The 24,278-nt window shown below is 40.0% G+C and overlaps 1 protein-coding gene across 1 annotated transcript in view; it reads right to left on the reverse strand.

Moving 5' to 3' along the window:
- Positions 1 to 326: 326 nt before the first annotated feature.
- Positions 327 to 24,278, reverse strand: part of LOC149225590 (BTB/POZ domain and ankyrin repeat-containing protein NPR1-like) — a 29,532-nt gene continuing 5,580 nt past the window's right edge. The window contains exons 2-4 of the mRNA XM_089377177.1: positions 13,552 to 14,302; positions 1,579 to 1,737; positions 327 to 1,492 (exon numbers count right to left, since the gene is read on the reverse strand). Of these exons, the coding sequence (XP_089233303.1) occupies positions 1,248 to 1,492; positions 1,579 to 1,737; positions 13,552 to 14,302 (1,155 nt within the window). The 3' untranslated portion in view covers positions 327 to 1,247. The remainder of the gene's footprint in view (positions 1,493 to 1,578; positions 1,738 to 13,551; positions 14,303 to 24,278) is intronic.

Below are 24,278 nucleotides of genomic sequence, written 5' to 3' on the forward strand. Positions count from 1 at the left end.
TTTCGAAGCGCATTTCTTTAAGGCTTAAATGTCTTTTAGTGATAGCACATTCAATCCATTAGAAATAATAATCATTCACATTCACCAAAAAGATAGAGAAATAACTGAACCATCTAGAGTGATATCAAGCTACCTAAAAGAAAACCTGCGTGAGAGCCAGCATCGCTTCTAAAGCAACTAACACAATTTCTGTAAGCAAACACATCAACAAAAAGAATACGGAATGTACATCACCAAAAGTAGTTAGAATACTTAACACGAGCTAAGTTTTACAACTCCAACAAACTAAGTCTGGGATGAAAGTAAATACAAATCGATACATATGATGATCAGGAAGCTTGCACCTCAATTAAATTATTCACATAAATAAAAGGGCACCATGTTTCAAATCCAAATAGAATGATACAAATGAGCCTTTGAAGCGCGTATGCACAACGCTGTCTTCGAAGTGCATAGACAGAAATGACAACCTCCCAAAAATATGCAATAAGAATCAGCACTAAATAACCAAATGGGGCCAACACAACACACCCGAAAGTTGCTATTCATGTGTGGCATCATAGCTCAAAGACACTTTGCTCTAAGACAATATGAATAATCCCAACAAAATGAAAGCAGAATATTCAGTTGTTTTAGATCAATCCCAGAAGAAGATGAAAATAGTTTATCTCAGGCACCTCAAAAATCCTTTTTGGGAAACTTTGCACCTCCTGCTAAGTTACTACTACTAGTATACAGTTGAATTCTATTGTACACGAGTAAGAGGTACATATCTCCTTTCCAAGGGCTATAGCAATAAATCACTTGCTATTGAGATGCACATGTACGCATAGTAGTCTAGCATGCAAATATCAGCTTACTGTCACGACTGCCATTTTCCTGAATGCAGTCTGTTCACTGGGATTGGGTTATTAACTTCAAACAGATTTTCAACAAGGCGCTGCCATATTATGAAAGCAAGGTTTTGGAGATCATGGAAGTGGCATAATGTAGCTGGTTGCTTTTAGACAAAGAAATACAAGTTTTTCCATATTTTTTCTAGCTTAAAATAGGAGAAAAGCTTCCAAAGGCTAACCCCCATTACTATCATACATTCTAGAACTGAGCCCTTTTATAGCTCCACCTCCCAAAATTGCCTACAGTAGATCAGAGGAGCCTCATATATGCTAGCATTGTAAAAAGATGTCCTTGAATAAGTTCCATTAGTAATTTTCAGCATTAATAGATCACTATAAAAGGAAACCAGTCTAGCGGTATTTGCTCTTGTGTCTCAGCCCATCTCTTACAGATGATGAAGATGATGAAGATGACATACCCGACTTCTCAATGTCTGCTTTATCCTTGCTGAATGCTTCTGATACAACAGTCTTGAGCTCATCATACCGTTTACGTTTTACTCTTTGTTCTTCCAAAGTGATCTCTGGCAAGTCATCGTCCATAATTTTATTTAAGACTGCTGAACACCGAGGAAAGAAATGCTTTCCTAACTCAACTGCATGTAAAAGTCCTAGGTGGATCAGTCAAGTTACCTTTAATAGTAAAAAAACCACATAATGAAGTACAAACTTTTCTCCTTACCAGTTCTTGATAGAGCTTTCATTCTAGCTATGAATTTCTTAGTCATCACAGCAGTAGGTGTCTCATTTAGATCCACAGTGAACTCTGATGTCGCATCCACATGTGCTATTTCCATAGCTAATTTTGCTTCGGTGGGAAACAGGATCTTTGCCAAGGCAACTGTTAAGTCAAAATGTCAACATTATTATCAATAGTACAAGTTCTTACTGAATCTATTAAAACGGTAAGTAAATGACCTGGACTGAAGATGAATTTCCTCTATGATATCTATGTACACTCTCCAAAGAGACTGGTGTAAAGGATGGGGAAAAAATAACTAAATTTCCAATATTTTTTTATTTTCTGTCCCCACCTCGAAGTAGACGAAAAAAAATTCAAGGAAAAAAGGTCATAATATTAAAGATTAAAATACTACATCAACAATTGCTTAACATCTTCTTTCTTTAGAAGATGTTAGCTTCAATGAATGTAGTACAAGGAGGTTCACTTCAAGAACATTAATTAAAGACATATAAGATTAGTTGCTAGTCATTGATATGAAAGTAGATGAAGAAGCCCTGGTCATTATTATCTATAGTCCCCTGTCATCATTCAAAAATTTTGTTGATACAATGGACGTCCAAACCCTACTAATCTTGCCTTTGAACAGTGATTCAACAAACTGCTTCGAAAACATGGATGGAAAAGGCAATTTGGCAGTGGTGGTAGCAGTGAATCTCAGAGACAGTGCTTGCAACAAAATTCAAGGACAAGGGAAAGTTTGGCAAGCAGAAAGATAGCAATGAATCTTCAGGTACAAACAAATAAGATAAAGGAATAAAGTATCTTATTGTGGGAAAGTAGGTTCTATAAGCAAAGTGCATAGAAAACAGCTGTAGGGTAAGCAACACAACCAATGACCAGAAAGAAATCTTTTACTTGATTAAGTAAAGGGACGAAGCGCAATGGAAGCTACGTTTTCATTCTTTCTGGGCTCTCTGCAACCCACCGCCGCAACCAATCGTTTTGCCATAATCAGAGTAAGAAGGCCTTGGAATGATATGAGGCTTAAAGGGCCCCCTCTATGTGCGACCCTCTTTGTACAGTGTGCGACCCTCTTTGTACAGTCGCTATTGTCTTCAAGGGAACAATGCCATGTCAGCCATGTTGTTCACTCGAATTGTGGAGAAGCCAATGAGCCAGTTAATAGTTGAACCAGTCTTCTTGAGTCGGTAACTAATCTTTCATGCTTCAATGTCTTGATTTATTTTTCTGTAAACGATAAGATTGCAAGACAGATGATTTCAAAGTTTGGGATTTCCATAATAGGAGTTTTCCCCTCAGCCTCTGTTTTTGTTAGTTATCTACATCCTGTATGCCATGTTTTAGGCTCATTGGAGTCCACGCTGGCTCTGTTGTCTGGGTCATTTGCATGATCTGTATCAGGTGTTGCAGAGGAGGGGGTTTCTCTGTCGTCTGTGCACCCTCTAGAAGACAGCAGTCTTGGGTCTCCTCTCTCTCTCCCACGACCTGAGGCTCATTACCCTCTAACAGAGAACAATCTGAAACTCTTTTTCCAGACATTTATTAAAAACACTAGCAGAAAGACAACAGCATTTTGGGTTCAAGAAACTTTTACTATTTCTTCCCTCAAACTGATGATTCATGGAAGATGGGGCTGCCTGTAAATTTCCAGAGTCGCAACTTGCAGGGAAAGTTCTGCAAGATCTCCTATAACTCAAAGACTATGGTATTGTAAAAAACTCATCAATCATTCTGAACTTCAGGTTGCGTGGGGGTGCAAATGGAGCCAAGGTTTCAAACGGCCCCTCTGTATCCATCAAAGATGTTGTACAAGTGCAGTCCTCTGCAGTACAAGGGAAGGGATTGGCCTCTACAGATCTGAATCAAAATATTCCAGGTCCCTATACTGTGGACCAAATGGAGCAAGCTCCATCCATGGAGGTCAACAACTCACAGGTATCTTCCCTATTTTTGGCACTTCAGTCAAAAGCCATTATCTGCAGATTTAATGGCTTCTGGCCAAAACCTGAAGCATTATTTCAGTGGGTGTTCACTTCTTGAACACCTAATTGTGATGTTTACTTATGTTCTAAAGGATTTTTCATAGTCCAATTTGACAATCAAAAATACTTGGATTTTGTTCAAAATGAAGGGCCATGGTTCTGGGGTAGAGCCGGTCTATCTATTACTCCATGGTTCCCTGAGTTTGATGCAACAACCATGGTGGTCACATCTATGCCAAGTAGAGTGGGAGGGTTTTCCCTCTCGGGTTTCGAACGCTCTCGACCTAGGCTATTATAGAAAATCCGTAAAGCTAAGGGCGCAAGTGAGAGGCTCGAAGCTCTGCAAGATAAGCACATCAACCAAGCAACCACCCTCCATCGATACAGCAGGCATTGAATCTGAACACTTCAACAAGAAGATCCTTATGGCACAGCATGGGGGAACTTGGAGATCATCAAAATCACCCACCTTACAAACACCCTCAGCCATAATAATCACAAAAAATGTCACTCAGATTTGGTACAAGGAAAACCATATGGATCCAGCAGGCTCCTCAAAAGACCTCGACCATGACAACACTCCTCACTACCACATCACAACACTCAATAATGGTTTACCTCGAGTGATGTCACTCAGTAGCACCTCATATAGCTGACATAGCCACAGCCACATCCCAGCTATGTCTTTATAATAAGGTACCCATGAGAAATTAGAGTACTTTTAGTTATCTTTATAATTCTAGTCAGTTTGAAGCAAGTGGGAGTAGATGACAGGGTAGTTAAGAAGTAGTCTACCATTTGTAATAGAACCAGGAAGTTAAAATATAGGTCAACGTATTGTAGCCCATCCAGGACCCAATGGGTTTATTAATGCTACAGACAATGACTAGCCTGAAACAAGAGACCCTAGCCAGCCATTGCTCAATGTTCTCAGCCTTGACCATTAATTCCTTGCTCACCTAACCTAAACTAGCAGTAGAAGCTAATCCACTGCGCTGCCACTAGCGCCTTCAGTAGGGCGGGTAAAGCCTTCTAGGATCTGACCTTTGCAATCAAAAGTCAAATCAAAAAACTGACTGGAGTTACCAAGGGTAAGTGCTTTGTCGGAGATGTTCAGGCTCCTCTGAGGAGGCAGGTTTCTTCAAGCTCACCTCACTTCTAGTGAGGCAGACTCCTTTGAGGAGGCAGGCTTCAGCAACCTCAAATCATTATATCGGCTTGTCTGTACACCGATACTGATCGACCTACCACATTGAGGAATGGCTGGCTAGGATCTCTTGTTTTGGGCTAGTCAATGTTTGTAGCATTAGTCGGGTTAGGCCTCCTAACCTCCCCCTTCCCTTCCAGCATCACAAAACTCTTGAAGGCATTGGAAACAAATTGGGCAAATTCAAAAAAATGGACCTGGAAAGAACAGATAAAGGAATCTTCACCTTTGCTAAGATATGTGTGGAGGTAGATCTTAGCAAATGGTTACCAGATCACACAATATTGAAACATAATAATTTTCAGTGGTCCCAAATTCTAGATTATGAGAACACGACCTTTTGATGTCATGTATGTTTTCAAATAGGTCACCTACACAACTCATGTCCATAGGCTAAGAAGATCACAAAAAAAGAAAAAGAGGCAAACAAAGTTACAAACAGGCCAAAAGGATGGCAGTTTAATAAGCCCCCCATTTCGGAAGATGAAGAGGAGGAAAATATCGAGACACAACCCAACCAAATGGAAGACATAATGGAGGGGAATGTAGCGGCACATGCAGGGTCCGTCTCTCCCCTTCCGAAGATACTTGAATCAGAAATTCATCAGTCTCCAGATGGGATTGGAGACACAAAACAAGCTCATCTTTCAGAGAGCTAAGATTCAGACAAACAAACTCCACATCTGGATGAGGGCCGAGAATTGGCATTGGTTCTAGTTGAACCAAATCTTGATGATTGGCAAAAAATGCAAAAAAAGATGGGTAAAAAAGAAAAAATCAGCACTAGGTGACATCCTTATCTTTCTCTTGTTGTATATTTCTAGGCTTTATGCTTAGTGGTTCTATGCCTTTTTTGGAACCATTTTTTCTCTTTCTGCTCATTGTTGATCAGGCATGTATTTTCAGTGCCTCTTTCTGCATACACACTATGTGTGTCTACAAAACGTAATTTTTATTCTCTTAATAAAAATTATGGTTCTTTTTCTACCGGAAAAAAATACAACACGCTACAAATGACCTCAAATCTGGTAAATGTATTAAGTGTCTTATTGTCAAAAAGTAGTTTCTATATGCGAAATGTGTAAAAAAATGGTTGTAGGGTGAGGAACAGAACCAAGGACTTCAATCCATAAAAGGGAAGCAATCCAAAAAAGATAATGTAGCCGAGAATAAAGAGGAAGTTGCATTCATAGTAGGAAACACAGGTACAGAAGGTTGAAAGACCAATAACTGGTCTATTGATTCAGGGTCTCTATACATTTCAATAACCAAAAAGATTGGGTTATTGATTCTTTAGAAGATAAACACAATTTGACTTTGTGGTGGTATTTGGGAATTGTTAGATTTTGTAGTATCAGAGGTGTTCTAATCTCAAAACATTGTGGAGAAGCTAAAACACAGGTGTTCTCAATAACCCAAAAATCGCTTATGGAAATTCCACCTAAAAGTGTCTCAATTAGATTATTAGCCTATTTTTAAATATTTCTTAAGTCTAAACTTGGGAAAAAAGGTTAATTAATCAGAATTAATTGAGAAAGGTGTGAATCATCTAAAAACTCACACGGATCGATCTAGACATGATCTCATCCATTGATCAAGATTTAATCTTCGTCGTTGGAGTCCCCACTGGAGATTATAAGAGGAGGTCGATGGGTAGATAAAGAACACGCTTGAGTTTGATTTCTTTGGAGAGTTCGATTTTTCAAAGAGCAACAACAGTTGTCATAAGAGTTCGAGCTTCACAAGGGAAGCAGAGACAGAGAGGGGCATGGACAGTGAGGCCAGAGGAAGATGTTCTAGATCAGGTGAGTACTTTGTAGAGAGGCCGAGATTTTCTCCAAGAAGCTACGCAGAGGCAATGCAAACCCTCAATTGAGCAGTTCGATTTTGCTAGAGGGGAAGACGTTTTTAGTTCCTGAGAGTCGAGAAGAGTTTCCAGAGGGTCGGAGAAGCATTTTCCTAGTCGGCAACAGGCAAGACGACTAGATTGCCAGTCAATTCAGGGAGCTCGTGTCGCAGTCAATGCCCGAGTGGCGTCGAGCCTGCGCAGGCTAAGTTGGACAGCTAAATTTTCAGAGGTCAGAGAGTGTCAGGATTGCTCGGAGAGAGGGTAATTTCCCTTAGATAATTTTTGCCAGTATTTTCTCTACAGGATTGCCAGTTTTCGACATCCAAATTGTACTCAGATTATTTCACTATTGCATAATAATAAAAACCCTCAGTTGTTGCACCGGTTTTCCCAAGTTGGGTTTTTCCGGGGACTTTTGTCCAAAAATAATTGTGTCAATTTTTATGTGTGTGCTAGAATATTTCTCAGTTTCCAGCGCTATTATTTTCCACAGTATTTTTGTGAAGATTGCAGTGTGTTTATTTCATTGTTGTCGTAGCAATAAACTAAATTAATTAACAGTTAGAAGAAATAATACCAGTTGTTGCAATAGGATTTCAGTAGTGAAATTTTCACATGGTATCAGAATGATTTTGATCAGGCGGGAAGCTCGGAAGTGAAAGACAGAAATCGTCCAGATTCAGAGGGAGTCTAGCAACACAATTTCTAGATTTGCGCAAAAGTTGGCTTAGCAAATCAAACTGTTGGGCAGAAGGCTCAATTTTTCCAGTACATGTGGCAAGAAAAATTCGCAAAGCCTAGGCGCAGTTCCAGCAGGCAGTGGTGAAGCCGGAAAGTAATTTTGATGAGGTCGATTAGTGTTTTCGTTGAGTTGGTTCTTTGCTTAGGCGCAGAAGGATTTTGCAGCAGTAGAATCAACACTGGGTGGAAGAGAAAGGCACACATAGAGGGAAATTTCTCTCACGGGGGCTCTAGTTTTAGAGATCCAATTTCCCAGTTAGAGATTATAAATAGTTGTGAGCAGTTTTCCTTACTCTAGGAGGGAGTGCAAATAGCATATTCAGCAGCCAAGTAAAGGAAGAGGGAGATTTTCGACCAGATTAAAAGATGGCCACAGTTGGGCTTAGAGATCAAGATAGGTTGGAGGGAGCCTCCAACTTTGTCATCTGGAAGGCTGGGATGTCCTTCCTGTTGGATGAACATGGCCTGAAACACTATGTGGATAACGTAATAGCATTGCCCCAAGATGCAGATCAATTGAAAGAGTACAGGAAGGAGATGGCGAAGGCGAAGCGTTGATCCTGGATGGTATCCAGGACCATATAGTCTCACATGTGGCAGACAAAGGGATGGCCAAGGAAATGTGGGATGCTCTTGTCCAGTTATATCAGAACACTTTCGAGCAATGAAAGATGTTCCTCTAGGAGAAGCTGAGAAGCATCAAGATGATGAAGAGCGAAGGCATGGATTCCTTCCTCACCAAGATTCAGGAGGTCCGAGATCATCTTGCAGTCGTTGGGGAGGCACCTCAACCAACAGAGCTTGTATGTTTGGCACAGAACAGTGTCTCAGAGGAGTGGAAGGTGTTTGTCCAAAGTATCTTGGGCAGAGACACATTGCCTAGATAGGACAGGATGTGGTCAGACTTGCAGCAGGAGGAGTTGAGGCAAGCTCTACTAAGGAGTACCATCAAGGGGAGCAACAAGAGCACAAAGGGTGAGAAGGAAGAGGAGAATGTGGCCCTAGCATCAAAGGGTCGCAGCAAGGAACAAGGGGAGAAGAAGAAGATGAAGGACCCATCTAAGGTCAAGTGCTTCAGGTGTGGCGATCTTGGCCACTACAGTACGCAATGTCCTCTCAGAAAGAAGGACAAGCAGTAGCGCCCGTAGAGAAAAATAAGTTGTCTCCCAGGATGGAGGAAGATTTTGTGATGTTTGCAGCTATACCTCTAGGAGAGAGGTGGAGCAATATGGAATTAAGTCCCAGAGTTGCAAAGATCGGGCAGGGTCCATTGAGGTGTCCTCCTCATGGATCATTACCTAGCTACGGGGACCCACAGTATTCAATAGCAGAATGGATCATTGTTAGTGATGCAGTCAGAATCCAGAGTGGCAGTTGCAAACTAGTAGATTCCAGAGTGACAGTTGCAAACTAGTAGCAGTCAGGTGTTGAGGAATGCAGTGCAGAGTTAGAAGCTCAGTAGCAAAGTTAGCAGTAGCGCAGATTCTTCAGTAGACAGTGCAGTAGCTACTAGAAGTCAAAACTCAAGAGATAGATGCAGCAAACACAATTGATTTAGTATTTAGGATGCTTCTCAGTTGTTGTTGTTGTTGTTGTTGCAGTTGCAATAGCAACATATGAGAGGGAGTTGCAATGTAGATGCAAAGTTGGCAACAGTATAGCAATGTCAGCAGCAACACAGATGCAACATCAAAGTTGCACATTGGTTGGTGGGCAGTTACAGGAATTCACAGTGGCCAGACATCAACAGCGTGACAGAGGGTGATACAAAGTCAAGGTGTTGTAGCAGCAATGCAGCACTAGAACACCTTCCACGCTAAGGAGTGTTAGCTTTTGTAGCATCAGAGGTGTTCTAGTCTCGAAACTTTATGGAGAGGCTAAAACACAAGAGATATCCATAACCTAGAAATCACTTCTGGAAATTCCACCTAAAAGTGTCTCAATTAGATTATTAGCCTATTTTTAAATATTTTCTGGGTTAATTAATCAGAATTGATTGAGAAAGTGTGAATCATCTATAAAATCACATGGATTGATCCAGATATGATCTTAGCCATTGATTAAGATTTAATCTTGGCCGTTGGAGTCCCAACTAGAGACTATAGGAGGAGGTCGATGGGTAGATGGAGAACACACACTTGAGATCGATTTCCTTGGAGAGTTCGATTTTCCAAAGAGCAGCAGCAGTTGTTGGAAGAGTTCGAGCTTCAGAAGGGAAGCAGAGACAAAGAGGGGCAAGAGCAGTGAGGCTAGAAATAGATCTTCCAAATCCAGTGAGTACTTTGCAGAGAGGTCGAGATTTTCTCCAGGAGGTTGCGCAGAGGCAACACAGACCCTCAAGTGAGCAGTTCGATTTTGCTGGAGGGGAAGACGTTTTCAGTTCTAGAGGTCGGGAAAAGTTTCCAAAGGGTCGGGGAAGCATTTTCCCGGTCAACAACAAGCAAGACGGCTAGATTGGCATTTGATTCAGGCAACTCATGTGGCAGGCAGCGCCAAAGTGATGTAGAGCCTGTGTAGGCTAAGTTGGATGGCTAGTTTATCAGAGATCAATTAGTGTCAGGATTGCTCAAAGAGAGGGTAATTTACCTCAGACAATTTTTGCCAGTATTTTCTCTGTGGGATTGCCAATTTTCAGCGTCCAGATTGTACTCAGATTATTTCACTGTTGCATAATAATAAAAACCCTCAATTGCTGCACCGGTTTTCCCAAGTTAGGTTATTCTGAGGACTTTTGTCCAAAAATAATTGTGTCAATTTTTATGTGCGCGCTAGAATATTTATTAGTTTCCAGCGCTATTATTTTCCGCAGTATTTTTGTGAAGATTGCAATGTGTTAATTTCATTGTTGTCGTAGCAATAAACTGCTAAATTAATTAACAATTAGAAGAAATAATATCAGTTGCTGCAATAGGATTTCAGTAGAGAAATTTTCAAAGGGATGAAGTGGAGCACTTTGTTGAAGGAAAAGGTAGTGTCCAAATCAAAATGAAAGGTAACATTGCTATTCATGAATGTTTTCTATCTTCCTAGTTTAGAGAAGATTTTACTTTCAATCAATTGGGCTGCGAAGCATAGCCCACACTTGGATGTCACTTTCCCAGGTGGCAAACGCTTTGTAAGAGATAAAGAAATTAGATTATTGTTGCTAGTGTGGAGGAACATGGTCTATTCAGATTCGCAGAGAATGAAGAAGCCAAAACATGTGCCTTGATAGCCAACAATCGATGAAAAGCAATGCCCTTTGGCATCAAATATATGGAGTTTTGTGTAACAAAGATTCAAGAATTCAAGGAGAATGTGTGTGAAGCTCGCCTTGCAGGAAATCAACATTAGCAAGTATTTGATGAAGGAAAAGCCTAGAGGGAAAAAATTGTTCTTGAATTGGTGCATCCCAATATTTGTGGTCCAATGCGGACTGTTTTTGTCTCCAATGTCAAGTATTTTCTCTTGCTTGTAGATTTTTCAAGAAAAATGTGTTAGTGTAACAAATAAACATAATGGTCATTTAATATTGTACTTGGTTCAATAAGTCACTTTATAAAGTCATGTGAGGACATAAGTTGCATTATGACTTAATGATGTAATAAGCAAATAACGAGTTAGACAAAACAAGATGCAGAACTTGCATACTGTATGTATTCTTCATTGTGTGTTCTGACATCCAGTAAATTCTCTCTCTCACATTCAGTGTTTTAAAAACCGGCCAATTTGAACCGGCCGGTTCATTAGCCGATTGGGTCACACTGGTTGTTAGGTCCCTATAATACTAGTGATGCCCCCATTAATATTGTAGTTGTATCCCTTATTAATATTGTTGTGCCCCTATTGTCCCCATATTGTTATTAGTGTGCCCCATAGAATCCCTCTATTGTTACTTTTGTGCCTTTATATTATTATTGTTAGGTCGGCTTGGTTATATTGTGAACCCTCAGACTCCTATATATAAAAAGGAGGTTTTGTCATTTGAATCATCCAAGCAAGCTAAGAAGGATAACAAATTGTCACCAAAGTATTATGGTCCATACAAAATGTTGAAAAGGATTGGTACTATGGCATACAAATTGGAGCTTCCTGTAGCTTCTCGAGTGCACCCAGTTTTCCATGTTTCATGTTTAAAGAAGGTTATAGGCGACAAACTCCCAGTTCAAACAATATTGCCAGAACTTGACGAGGAAGGAAAAATTATATTAGAACCGGAAGCAGTCATAGAAACAAGAACTCGACAACTACGAAATCGATCCATTTCAGAGTATCTCATCAAGTGGAAGAACTTATCCGCTGAAGATTCCACATGGGAGGATGAGAATTTTATACAGAAGCATCCAAAACTACTCAAGCGTTGAGGACAACACTTTTTTGAAGGATATGGGCATATTAGGTCCCAATAATACTAGTGATGCTCCCATTAATATTGTAGTTGTATCCCTTATTAATATTGTTGTGCCCCTATTGTCCCCATATTGTTATTACTGTGCCCCATAGAATCCCTCTATTGTTATTTTTGTGCCTTTATATTATTATTGTTAGGTCGGCTTAGTTATATTGTCACCCCTTAGACTCCTATATATAGAAAGGAGGTTTTGTCATTTGAATCATCCAAGATGTGTTCTTTTGAGTAATGTAAAGGAGGTTGCCCTCTCGAAGAAGCTGAATTCTAAGGCGTTCAACTATCTTTTCTATCTTTTTGTGAGCTGGTTTCATAACACTGGTAGAAAAATCAGGTTCGACCCCTCACTTCGCCCAGAAACCACAAAAATCGGTGCAAACCGGCCAGTTTATGGTCAAACCAGACAATTCCGTCCTAAACCGGTTGGTTAGTTGCCAAGGCAGTGAAGGACCCACGCAACGCAATTTAGGAAGCTTCTAGGGTGTTTTGGAGGGAAATTAAGGGTTGTTTCCTTCCAAAAACGCCCTCTACAAGCCTCTAAAAGGAGCTCACCCCCCTCATTTGCCTCACACGCCTCATTTGGAGTTTTTGTAAGCTTGATTGGGAGCTTGGAGAGTGTTGAGTTTTTGCTGGAGTAGTGGAACAGTAGAGAATTTGAGCTAAGTAGTAGTCATCATGCCTCCAAAAGCCAAGGATACTCCATGGGCTCATTGTGATATGATTGATAGCAAAATGATCTACAAATATTGCCAAAAATCTATTGAAGGAGGGGGTATTAACTGGTTCAAGCAACGCTTGGCTGGTATAGGAGGCCATGTAAAGCCATGTGGAGCACTAAATGAAGTAATGGGGCATATTAGAGCAGAATACCTTCAGAAGTTTGAGACTCAAGTCACTGAACTAATAGAGAAGTTTGTGACTCAAGCAGTTGCAAAGTTTGGGAGTCGACACTGAACCAACTGAGACTGAGTTTGATCATGATGACTCATGAGAAGTTTCAAGTGATAATGCTAATCACTATTATCATATATGTAGACTTGTAGTAGGCCAATGGCCCCATAGTTTGTAGGCTTTGTTTTTGTACTCTAGAGGCCATTTAGAGCCTCATTGATTATATATTTTGTCGCTGATATGTATTGCACTCGGTGCCATTTTGATATATTCACCTTTACATGGTATATATATGAGCAAAATTTGCATATTTTGTGTCTATTGGTTTGGAATCATGGTTTTAAATATTAAAAATAGTTTTTTTCATTAAAAATTAATTATTTAATGTATTTTTTTAAAAACCGGTTCATTTAGACCTGACCAGTCCCAGTTTGACCAGTTCCAGTTTGAAACCCGGTTTATTAGGTGGACCAGTCCGGTCACCGGTTCTTAAAACTATGGTCATATTCAATATCTTTGCAGGGAACAATGTATGTGTCACTGGAGTATCTTTCATATTATCATTAGTCCTTACACAGGAATATGGCAAAACTGTGCCACCCAACTCAAAGTGACTTTTAAACTCAAGCATTGAACTCTAACAACATTTTGGAAAAACACTCATCAAAGTTGTTTTGGAAATTCGCTAACCATGTTAGATAATGTGGCTAGCCTGACAAAAGAAATGCAATAGTAAACCTGAGAATCAAATATATAACAGCCCACCATTTGCATATGAATGTAATTATTTATAACAGCATAAGTAAACAATAGTCCAATAGACAGCCAATATGCTCTTGATGAAATATATCATTGCCATGAATACACTAGGTTATTAAGTTTAGTATCTCACCTCTGTTTTCAAGATCGAGCAATTTTGTCCGCATATCCTCACCTGCAAAAGCAAGAGAAAAGGGCACCTCAGCCCTTAGTGGATTCCTACTTTCTGCCCGCTCCAGTATCTCAATGCATAGTCTGTCCTTGGGAGATTCCTTGCCTTCATCTGTGGTTCGACAGTAATCTATAGCTCTTGTTAGCCTCTTAGCGATCTGAAGTGCTGTTCGCTCATCAAAAGTCAACTCAGAAGGGTTAGCTCCTTTTGTCAAGAGTGCCACAATTGTTGCAGGTTCCCTGCGCATTGCTGCTATGTGAAGAACAGTGTATCCTCTTGGGTTTTTGAGATTAACATCTGCACATCCAAGATCCAACAGCTCTGATGTGATCTTTGGATCACAGTATGCCGCAGCATAGTGCAAGGCATATGCATCATCCAATGTTATCTTGCCCTCACCTTCTTGCAATAGCAATTTAACCAATTCAACATCATCAGAGTCAAGTGCTCTCTGAATTCTCTGTATATTCTTTTGCTGTGAAGAACTTGGGAATGTTGCTACTCCCAAACTTGATCGGAATTCTTTGACTCTTTTTACAACTTCCTGTGGGAGTTCCTTCTCAAGCGCTACATTGTCAAGATCAGATCTCCCCACTCGTTGAATACAACGAGTCAATAACTGATCATTGCCAGTCTCACATACATTTGCTGCTATAAGAATAGATATCACATCCTCTACTTGAGCCCTTTCGACAAAGTTTAGAAGACGTCGCTGCATCCAATAAGATCAATGTCAGAGCATCCTAGCTACAAGCCTACAAGATATAAAATAAGTTCCTTGCACTGAGAAAACACCAGACTATATTCCAGGGAAAAGATAAAGAACTGGACAAAGAGATGCGTTTATGTGTTAAAAATCATCTGTAACAATAAACCAAAATTATTTTCAGTTATACAGATCAGAATTCCCCTTTATCCAATTTCAGATTAGTTCTCCACGGGATACAGCTCAGATACAACACATGAAACTTAAGTTTAAATGCACCCTTCTTTTGTAAAGTGGCACAAAGACATAGAGAGAATGAACTTGAAAAACCAAACGTAGGAAATGAGAAAGAAACTATGACAGTGTCCTCCTCAGATTACCTAAGCCAGTGAAGAAGAAAATGTTAAACATTATTAATAGGGAATAGAATCAGGGAAGCGAATTTTCCATTTTAAAATAAAATTAAATTAAAAAACAAGAAGAATATTGGCATATCATATCTCAAATTAATGTTGGCAGAACTGAAAAATTAGTGAACCCTTTTCTGCACAGAAAAAGATTCAAAGCATTCAAAAAGCAGTGTCCAAAAAACAATGGACCATTGAAGAACAAGAAAAAATTGATTGGTAAGATGTTGTGTTTTTCAGGCAAACAAAAGAAGTAATTGAAATTATCTGCCCCAAGAGAAAACACATCAATTGCAAAATCCTTGTGAAATGATGACCTTACTGCTGCACGACATGCAGAGGGAGACATTAAATTTGAAAGATTTCCAGCTCTGATCATCAATCACTGGCATGCCATCCACCCAATTTGATTACACGGATGATGAGATGTCTACCTATGGCAGTTTGTGTATTCATTCTAAATAACAATTTATGTTCAACACGTTCGGCTCCTTATAAGTAGAACTATCCTACCTCTCAGATAAATGTCATCATAGAAAGCCTCTACAGGAACAGCAGAAGATAGACAAACAAAGTTGTCTGTGAATCATTCTAAGGACATAAAAACGATAAAAATTGCATCAAGTTACATTGAGTGGAAACGTGTTGTGCCAGATAAGCCATGAGTGGCATTAAAACTAATAATAATAAAAAAAAAAAACCCATGAAGTATCACTGATAAGCAATAAAACAGAAATATTTAACCCAACAAGATATTTATCAACCACTTAATATAAGCTCTATTAGCAAAGATCTGACTCTTCAGTAATATCAAATTAAATCAAATTTTAGTTGCCCATTCCATATTTTTCTGATTCAGTTTCTATATAATGTAGTGCCATTTGAAAAACAGATTTATGTCTTATATAAGTTCATCAGAGCTTTATTTGAGTTCATATCTTCCTCTATATTGATTCTTAAATTATTTAAAACTTCAACTGGACTGAAGGAATCAAAACTATTATGATGTAAACCAGGAGTAATCATTAGTGTCTACCAGCCTACCCACAATCTACTTGTTTATTGCAAAAATTATATCCAAGCAAGCTTTGAAGTCGTACAACATGAAATCCTTCTCAGATGCAGGCATTATTGGCCCCTTTTTAATGGAATCGAATAATAAATTCTGGTGATAGAAATTCAGAAACTGCAACTACTATCTGGGTGTTAGATTTTGGGCACTAGACTCAGTGAGCACACACACCGGATCTAGTAACAGTCTCAGATTAACTAATTAACTGAAACACACTGATGTGCCTAACCAAAAACAAATTTTGCACAGTGGAACTTGTAAAACCAGCAATTAGATCATGCATAGTAACATATTACACACAGTTTTTTTCCCAATCAACAGTTCTTCATTAAATTCTTCTCAAAACCTACTTGGGCTCCCTTACTAGGATAATGGCCCTCAAGGAAATTACATATACAACAATTACCCTGAATCTGATCCAGTAGATCAAGCCCTAGATCTATCCTCGATCTGGCTGATCTGGATCTCCTTTGCTGCTCCGTGCTCTTTCCTCAGACCCAACACAACTAAGTATCTCACTCACAGCAAACCTGCAATATTACTCATGCAGATCTCTTGCTTACTTGAGAGAATCTCTCTCTCAATGTCTCATTGAAAGAATCTCTCTCTCAATATCTCGTGCCACTGCATGTCTTTGTGCTCTCTAGCCAACAACAGGCCCTCTCAACCCTCTTTGCCAACAATGGGCCCCCTCAACTTTCGTTGCTAACAACAGGCCCTCTTGGCTCTCCATAGGCCCTCCATAGGTCTAAGGAGGCCTACCATATACCCTCTCGACCACAAGATGCTCTCTTGCCAACCACCTTCCACAAGCCCTCTCGTGCCTACACAGGTCTGAGGCTTACTCGGCCTTCCTCGGGCCCTCTCGGCCACAAGATGCTCTCTTGCTGACCACAAGAATGAATCACTCACCCTTGTACTTGCACTTTTCCAAAGGGTGCAATACCATGGGTCTATATCAAGGTTGCACGAAGCGGGGACATTTTTTGGAAGCAAAGCATCACAAGCGTCATTTTCCAAAAATGCTCGGAAGCAAAGTGTCTCGGAAACATCTATTATATATATAAATATATTATATATAATTGCATTTATATTCAAAAAGACATCTAGAGTGCCAAACTAGTTGCAAAATATATCAAAGCATGCATATTGTACACGAATCAAGAATCAAGATAGAACTGGCATGCATAGTACATCAATGATTAATTGATCGAGCATCAACCATCCAAAATCTAGTTTCCCCTCCTCTTGTCTAGCCTTTGCCTCTACTTCGATTCTCTAGGGATAATAGTCAACATTGCCCAATTTTCATCAAACTGCCTAATCCAAGCTTATAATATGGTAGAAAAAGCTTAATATGCCTGATCAATGATTTTGACTTGAGTGAAGGGTACATTTTTGCTAAGGCCATGACAAAGAAGTTCAACAATCAACACCACCAACACTGGGGTACATATAGGGTTTGGTGCTCTTGATTAAATGCCAATCACATACTCTCATACATCATATAATCTAATGAAATGCTAGAATCCCATTGATCCTGAAATCCTGAAAACTGTCAAGTCTGCTAAATTTTGAATGGGATATGAAATTCTATTTTCTCCATATGAAGTTCGATGAGGTTGGAACCACTCTCAAACATCCTGAGTCATTTCATGGTAATGTTAAAAATTCAAGTAAAAGGATGGAAATGAAAGATAATATTAGCATGAGAGAGCAACTATGAAGTGTCTAAGGAACATCAAGGGGAGCACCTTGGGAATGTCTGGGAAGCATGGTTCATCACATAGTACCCCAAAATAAAAATGTTCATGGAACCGTGCAGACAATTTTCGAAACAGTGGCGAAACTATGATTCGGGCCCCTACAGATCCATGTTGAAACCACAATTCGGGTTTGTGGAACCGTCACAGTTCCAATTTTTGAAACAGTGGAAAAACTATGATTCGGGCTCCTACAGAACCGTGCCGAAACCACAATTCAGGTTTGTGGAACCGTCACAGTTCCTAAAGTCCACGAACCACGAATTTCAGGCAGAAGCGATTTTTGGAACCACGATCCCTCCTAAGATTCCCCCGTGGATCCGTTCAGGACACAAATCTGCCTCCTAAATCAGAGGGTGGGACAGTTCCTGCAACATTGGTATATACCATGGGTTATCAGAATACCATGGATCTATGGGTGCAAATCCCATCAGTTAGCCCACTTTCCCCACAAATGAGAATACTCAAGATGCTACCGAAAACATCAACATTGTCTCTATGCGAGGGATATATTCTCTCAACACCACCTAGAATTGGCTTTGCCTTCAAACTTGTACAACATTTTCACCCTTGATCCGCTACCACAACTACTCCATATGACACAAAAGCTATTATTGCTTTATGACAAGAACCCTTATTCAAAAACACCTTGCTCCTAGAAGCCTCCCACTCTTGAGCATCCTGCATGGCCATCTTGTACCATGACTTCCTGAACCTAAAGGTTGTCTTCCTCTAAGTTGTTTGACTCCTTTTGACCCTATTGAATCCCTTTGAAGACCAACTCCCTCCTTAGCTTGCTCACTCCCTATGAAACCTAACTCCCTCTAACTCCAAATCACAGGCCTTCTCGACCCTCGAGGTCTCTGCTTGACCTTCACTCCAAATTTTTCACTTGGATCTCCAATGGCTATCTTAGCCCTCTGACCATCTCGATCATGCCTTCTCAACCTCTCTCCTATCATAGGAATAGATCTAGCCTTTACCTCTTACTCGACCCCTCCAAGATCAAATCTCTTCACAAGACCTTGACACCTGGATCATTATGAAATTCTCATTCTATTACGTTGATCCCCTTTCAAGATCCTATCACATCTAATGAACGAATTTCTCATCCATTGTTTATGCACAACGAATTTCACAAGACCTTTGTCTACGCACCAGACTGCAACTCTCCACAACTCCTCATGTGAACAATTGCTCCATGTCTCACTAGACCTATTGATCCTAGCCTTCATGGCCCATACAAGCAGTTTGCCATGCTTAGCCAACTCTCTTAGCATGGTTCTTCAAAACATTGTTGCTACCTGCAACAATTCCTACAGCTCCCTCTTAGAGTTGTCACTTGTGCAAATCTCAAATCCAACTACCTTTCTCAGAGACCATGCTCTAATACCATGTTAGATTTTTGGGCACTAGAATCGATACACAGTGCACACACAACAAATCAAGTAATAGTCTCAAAATAACTAAATAACTTAAACACAATGATGTGCCTAACCAAAAACGAATTTTGCACAACAAAACTTATAAAACCAACAATTAGATCATGCACAATAACATATTACACACAAGTTTTGCCCAATCAATAGTTCTTCATTAAATTCTTCTCAGAACCTACTTGAGCTCCCTTATTGGAATAATGGCCCTCGAGGAAATTCAAATTATAAATACAACAATTACCTTGCATTTGATCCAACTGATCAAGCCCTAGATCCATCCTAGATCTAGTTGATGTGGATCTCCTTTGCTGCTTTGTGCTCCTTCCTCAAACCCAACACAACTGAGTATCTCACTCACAACAAACTTGCAATATTACTCATGCGAATTTCTTGCTTACTTAAGAGAATCTTTCTCTCAATGTCTCGTTGAGAGAATCTCTCTCTCAATGTCTTGTGCCCCTGCACATCTCTATGCTCTCTTGCCAACAATAGGCCCTCTCTGCCCTCTTTGTTGTCAATAAGCCATCTCCGCCCTCTTTGCTAACAACGGGCACTCTCAACCCTCTCGACCCTCCATAGTGCTAAGGCCTACTTGCCATCCTCAGGCCCTCTCAAACCTCCATAGGTCTAAGGCCTGTTGATTTTTTTGTAGCATCAGGAGGTATTCCCACATGCCAAAAAGCCTCCCAAATCAGCCAAGGAAAATTATGGAAATGAAAATTTAATATTCTAATTTTTTGGGTTTCATGCAGGCTCAAATTGGTGAAGTCGGCCCCACCATGAAAGGGTGTGACCCTTGGGCAAAAGTCACCCATTTAACAAGTATAAATACACAAGTTGACTTCCTCATTTTGACCAATCCAGATCAACACATTCTCTTTTTTATCCTTATCCACATGTGCAAAGTCAAGAGAAAGATCTGAAGTTTGACCAAGTTATAGAAGTTTCCATTTGACCGAGTTTTGACCTGCTCTGTTTGACCAATAATATGGTTCCATTTGATTGAGAATCTAGTCAAGTTTGACCACAGGAAAGGGGCAAGTTTGACCGCAGAAAATTTCAAACTTTGACCGTGGGCCAAAGTTAACCAAAGGCTTTTGACCACGAGTCCAAACCTGACCACAAACCAAAATTTTGACAGTTGCCCAACATTGACTTATGCACTTTTAGCTGGTTTGACCAACGTTGACTGGTTGGTATTTGACCAAGTTTGACTGGCATCTTGCACTTGGTTTTTGGCACAGATTTCTATACAATTTTTGGAACTGTAAACCTTGCTGAAGAATAATTTCTCCTACAAGAAAAGTTACTGGGTTCTCTCCAAAGTTTGGGTTTCCCAGGGAAAATTTGTTGTGTCTATTGTGAATGGTTGTCTCTCTATGATCTTACTGTTTTCACTACATTATTGTTGAGATTTTCTGTGTATAATTGCTCAATGATATCAGTGGCTAAAGATAAAATTGTTAAAGATCATTAGCAAGTAATTATCAGATGTAGAAAATTGGTTTCCACTGTTCATCTTTGTAGAAAATTCAACATGGTGTCAGAGCTTGGTAAAAGAGCAGCCATAAAGTCAGCTGTGAGAAAACAAGTTCTTGAGGAATGATAACAGGGAAAAAGAGAACTAACCAAACTCTATGAAAAGTTTTGAAGGACTAACCAAAGTTTTGAGGTGGAAAAAGTTACAAGTAAAATCTGTGTCTAGGCCGCAGCCCTAAAAGAAGGTCGAGAAGTGTGCTCAGGTAGGCCAAAAGGCCTCAAGATCACAACAGTTCGAAAGCCCTCTACATATTAAGCTCAAAACACTATGAGAATCAAATGAAGTTATTCTCTAATGACAAGTATCTGAGCAGGGAACTCATGTTCAACTGATCATAATAAGCTTGAAGAAAATATAAGTCAATTAGATATAGCTTCAGCAGATGAAGGTTTGAAGTCTTTTTCATTGAACATGTTAAGCTCAAGTAAACTGAAAGCCAATCAACCCCAAGTTACAGAGGTCAAAATTGGCATCCTTACTCATCAAACATATTAACCAAGTCTTAGTGGGAACTCTTTGTTAATTAAGCATGTGCAGTCTGAGCAACATGGATATCAGAATCATCCTCTTTTTTGCACAAGCCCTCTGATGTTCTTGAAAAGAATGTTGTATCTCAATTTTCTACGAACTCTGCTCCCTTATTATCCTTCAATGAGCATTACCATTTGTTGATTTTTGTGAAGCATACTCTCAAACCCATGGTAAAGCTAGTAGAAGGTGGTTGTGCTGGACAGCAAGAAAAGAAGGGCTGAAAAGTGAAGTATGGGGCCTACTTGTGAGCAGCAAGTTGATAGTGATCAAAAGGAGTTGATCTTTGTGTAAACATTGGAGGCAAAGGACAACCTGGTACAAGAGTTGGAGGACTTCGGATTTACACACCCTAGAGAAGACTTGGAGGTTATGAGTTGTAATGAAATCTTGGATGACAAGGTCCTAGGGTTTGTGGGATGAAACCCTAGTGAAAAACTTGGATTGTTGGATGCAAGTGGAATTTGTGTGATGCATACTTGGTTATCTGCTTGATAGCATGTGGAATGACTTGGTTGTTGTTGAGCCCTTGGTGTGGCTAAATAGCTTGATGAATGGCTTGTGAAGCCTAATCCACAGAATGAAGAAACAATGGAATCCTGGCTTGATGAGATTACATATGAACTTCATTAAGGAGGAAAGGATCAAGAGGGAGTTGACAAATCTCTACAACACTTAGCAATTTCTTTAATCAAGAGATAAGTACTTCATATCTTTCTCCCTTGATTACTGATATTTTTCCTTGGCGAGCCTCTTGTCTTTGTACTTTTTGCTTAGTTATAATTATTTCTTCCATGGCCTCCTAAATGAGGTTTGCATGTACATCTTGAAGGCTACCAAGGCAATGATTTTCGCAGTAGATGGAAGCATTAGGAAGAACGAAGCAAAGCTTGTGGCAAGAAGGTTCTCCCAACAAGAGGGAGTAAAAGGATATTTTTTGCTCCAGTCTTTGATGGATAGGTTCTTGTATGACCTAAGGACTTGAACACAGACTCAGCAGAGTAATTCGTGTTCGTAAGGAAGAAATTGTACAGATTGTTAGACATCCATGATTGTGCCAGATGACAGGAACAACTTCCAGTTTTGAGTGAGCAGACTTTAGGCAGTGGAAGAAGCAGCTTTCCTAGAGGATGTCATGGGTTGACATTGTCAAGATGCTCAAAGGCAGAAGGTCTCTCGGAGCAGTATGTCATCTTTAAGGAGACCATGTCAAACAACAGAAGGACTTGCTTACATGACAAATGGAGCAGCAACAGCAAAAGGACTTGCTTACATAACAGAGGGAACAGCAGTGGCAGAAGAACTTGCTTATGTAACAGAGGGAGCAGCAGTGGGAGAAGGACTTGCTTACGTGACAGAGAGAGCAATAGTGACAAGAGGGTTTGCTTCTGTGACAAAGGGAGTAGCCAAGACTACCACAGGAAGACTTGCTTCTGTGTCAAAAGAAGTCGGCCACCTCGGAGATTGAAATGAAGGATTCTAACCAGATACACTATTTCTTGGGATTGGAGGTTCAAATTTGGTGAATCTCACGATGTACGGGTTGTTGATTAGATCCTTGATGTGAGATATTTGCTTTGCAGTGAGCACCCTAAACCAATTTATGTTTGAGTCGAGGCATGTACAGTGGATGGCAGCAAAGCATGTGATATTTGTGTTGTATAGTTGGATGTGATTTGAGATATGTCTCAAGAGGTGAAGTAAGGCTACAAGAATATACATATTCAGGTAGAGGCAGAGTATATTGCGGCGAGTATCGCAAGTCATGAAACAGTGTGGCTTCAGAAGCCAAAAGGACATGGTCAGGTTACTTCATCCGAGAAGTGATGCAAATAGGGGCAGTAGAGCTCCAGTACATATCCACAAATAAGCAAATTGTGGACGTGCTTCAAACACGAGCTTAGTATGATGTTGAATGTCTCCCTCATTGAAAGGGAATGATGAGGTCTTTGCAAGACTAAGCAGACTATCTCCTGAAGCCACAAAGGACTTTGGCTAGGTCATAAAGGACTTTAGCCCGGGGAGATGGATACATTCACTTTTGAAGCCAGAAGGACTTGGCTAGGTCATAAAGGACTTTGACCAAAAAGGTGAATGGCCCAATGCAATTACAAGGGCCATTATAGAATACACTCACCTGAGAAGCCAGAAAGACTTGGCTAGGTCATAAAGGACTTTGATCAGAGGTGAATGACCCAAGGAAATTATATGATTGAATAGATCTTCTCCTGAGAAGCCAAAAGGACTTGGCTAGGTCATAAAGGACTTTGACCAAAGGAGATAGATGTAATTTACCTGAGAAGCCGTAAAGGACTTTGGCTAAGGGTGAATGATCCCAGAGCAAAATTTCTCTTGAGAAGCTACAACGTCTTGGCTGCCAAAAGAACTTGGCTATGTCAAAAAGGACTTTGACCATAAGAGGTTGATACATTTGCCTAAGGAACCATAAAGGACTTTGGCCAAAAACCCTAGATACTTACATTGCCCACTCTAGGATGGAGTTATCTTATAGACATGCATTAACATGGCAAGCTCATGAACTTTTCTTAAGCAAGGAGAAATTTCAATTAAAGGAAAATCTGTTGCAGCCAAGGCTCCCTTGCTAAGAGGGAGTGTTGATCTTTTTGTAGCATCAAGAGGTATTCCCGCATGCCAAAAAGCCTCCCAAATCGGCTACGGAAAATTATGAAAATGAAAACTTAAAATTCTAATTTTTTGGGTTTCATATAGGCTCAATCAAGTCGGTCCCACCATAAAAGGGTGTGACCCTAGGGCAAAAGTTACCCATTTGATAAGTATAAATACACAAGTTGACTTCCTCATTTTGACCAATTCGAATCAACACATTCTCTCTTTTATTCTTATCCAAACATGTGAAGTCAAGAGGAAGATCTGAAGTTTCACCAAGTTATAGAAGCTGCCGTTTGATCGAGTTTTGGCCTGCTTTGTTTGACTGAAAATCTAGCTGCGTTTGACCGAGTTTGACCATGGGAAAAGGGGCAAGTTTGACTGCAGAAAAGTACGGACCTTCACTGTAGATCTTTGACCACGGGCCAAAGTTGACCGCAGGCCTTTGACCACAAGTCCAAACCTGAACACAAACCGAAATTTTGACAATTGCCAACATTGACATTTGCACTTTTAGATTGTTTGACCAGCATTGACTATCTGGTATTTGACCAGGTTTGACTGATATCTTGGACAGTTTTTGGCACAGATTTCTAGACAAATTT

Source organism: Pinus tabuliformis, chromosome J (genome assembly GCF_031772625.1).
Source record: "Pinus tabuliformis cultivar Carrire ecotype Pingquan chromosome J, CPIR1, whole genome shotgun sequence".
Lineage (NCBI taxonomy): Eukaryota > Viridiplantae > Streptophyta > Pinopsida > Pinales > Pinaceae > Pinus > Pinus tabuliformis.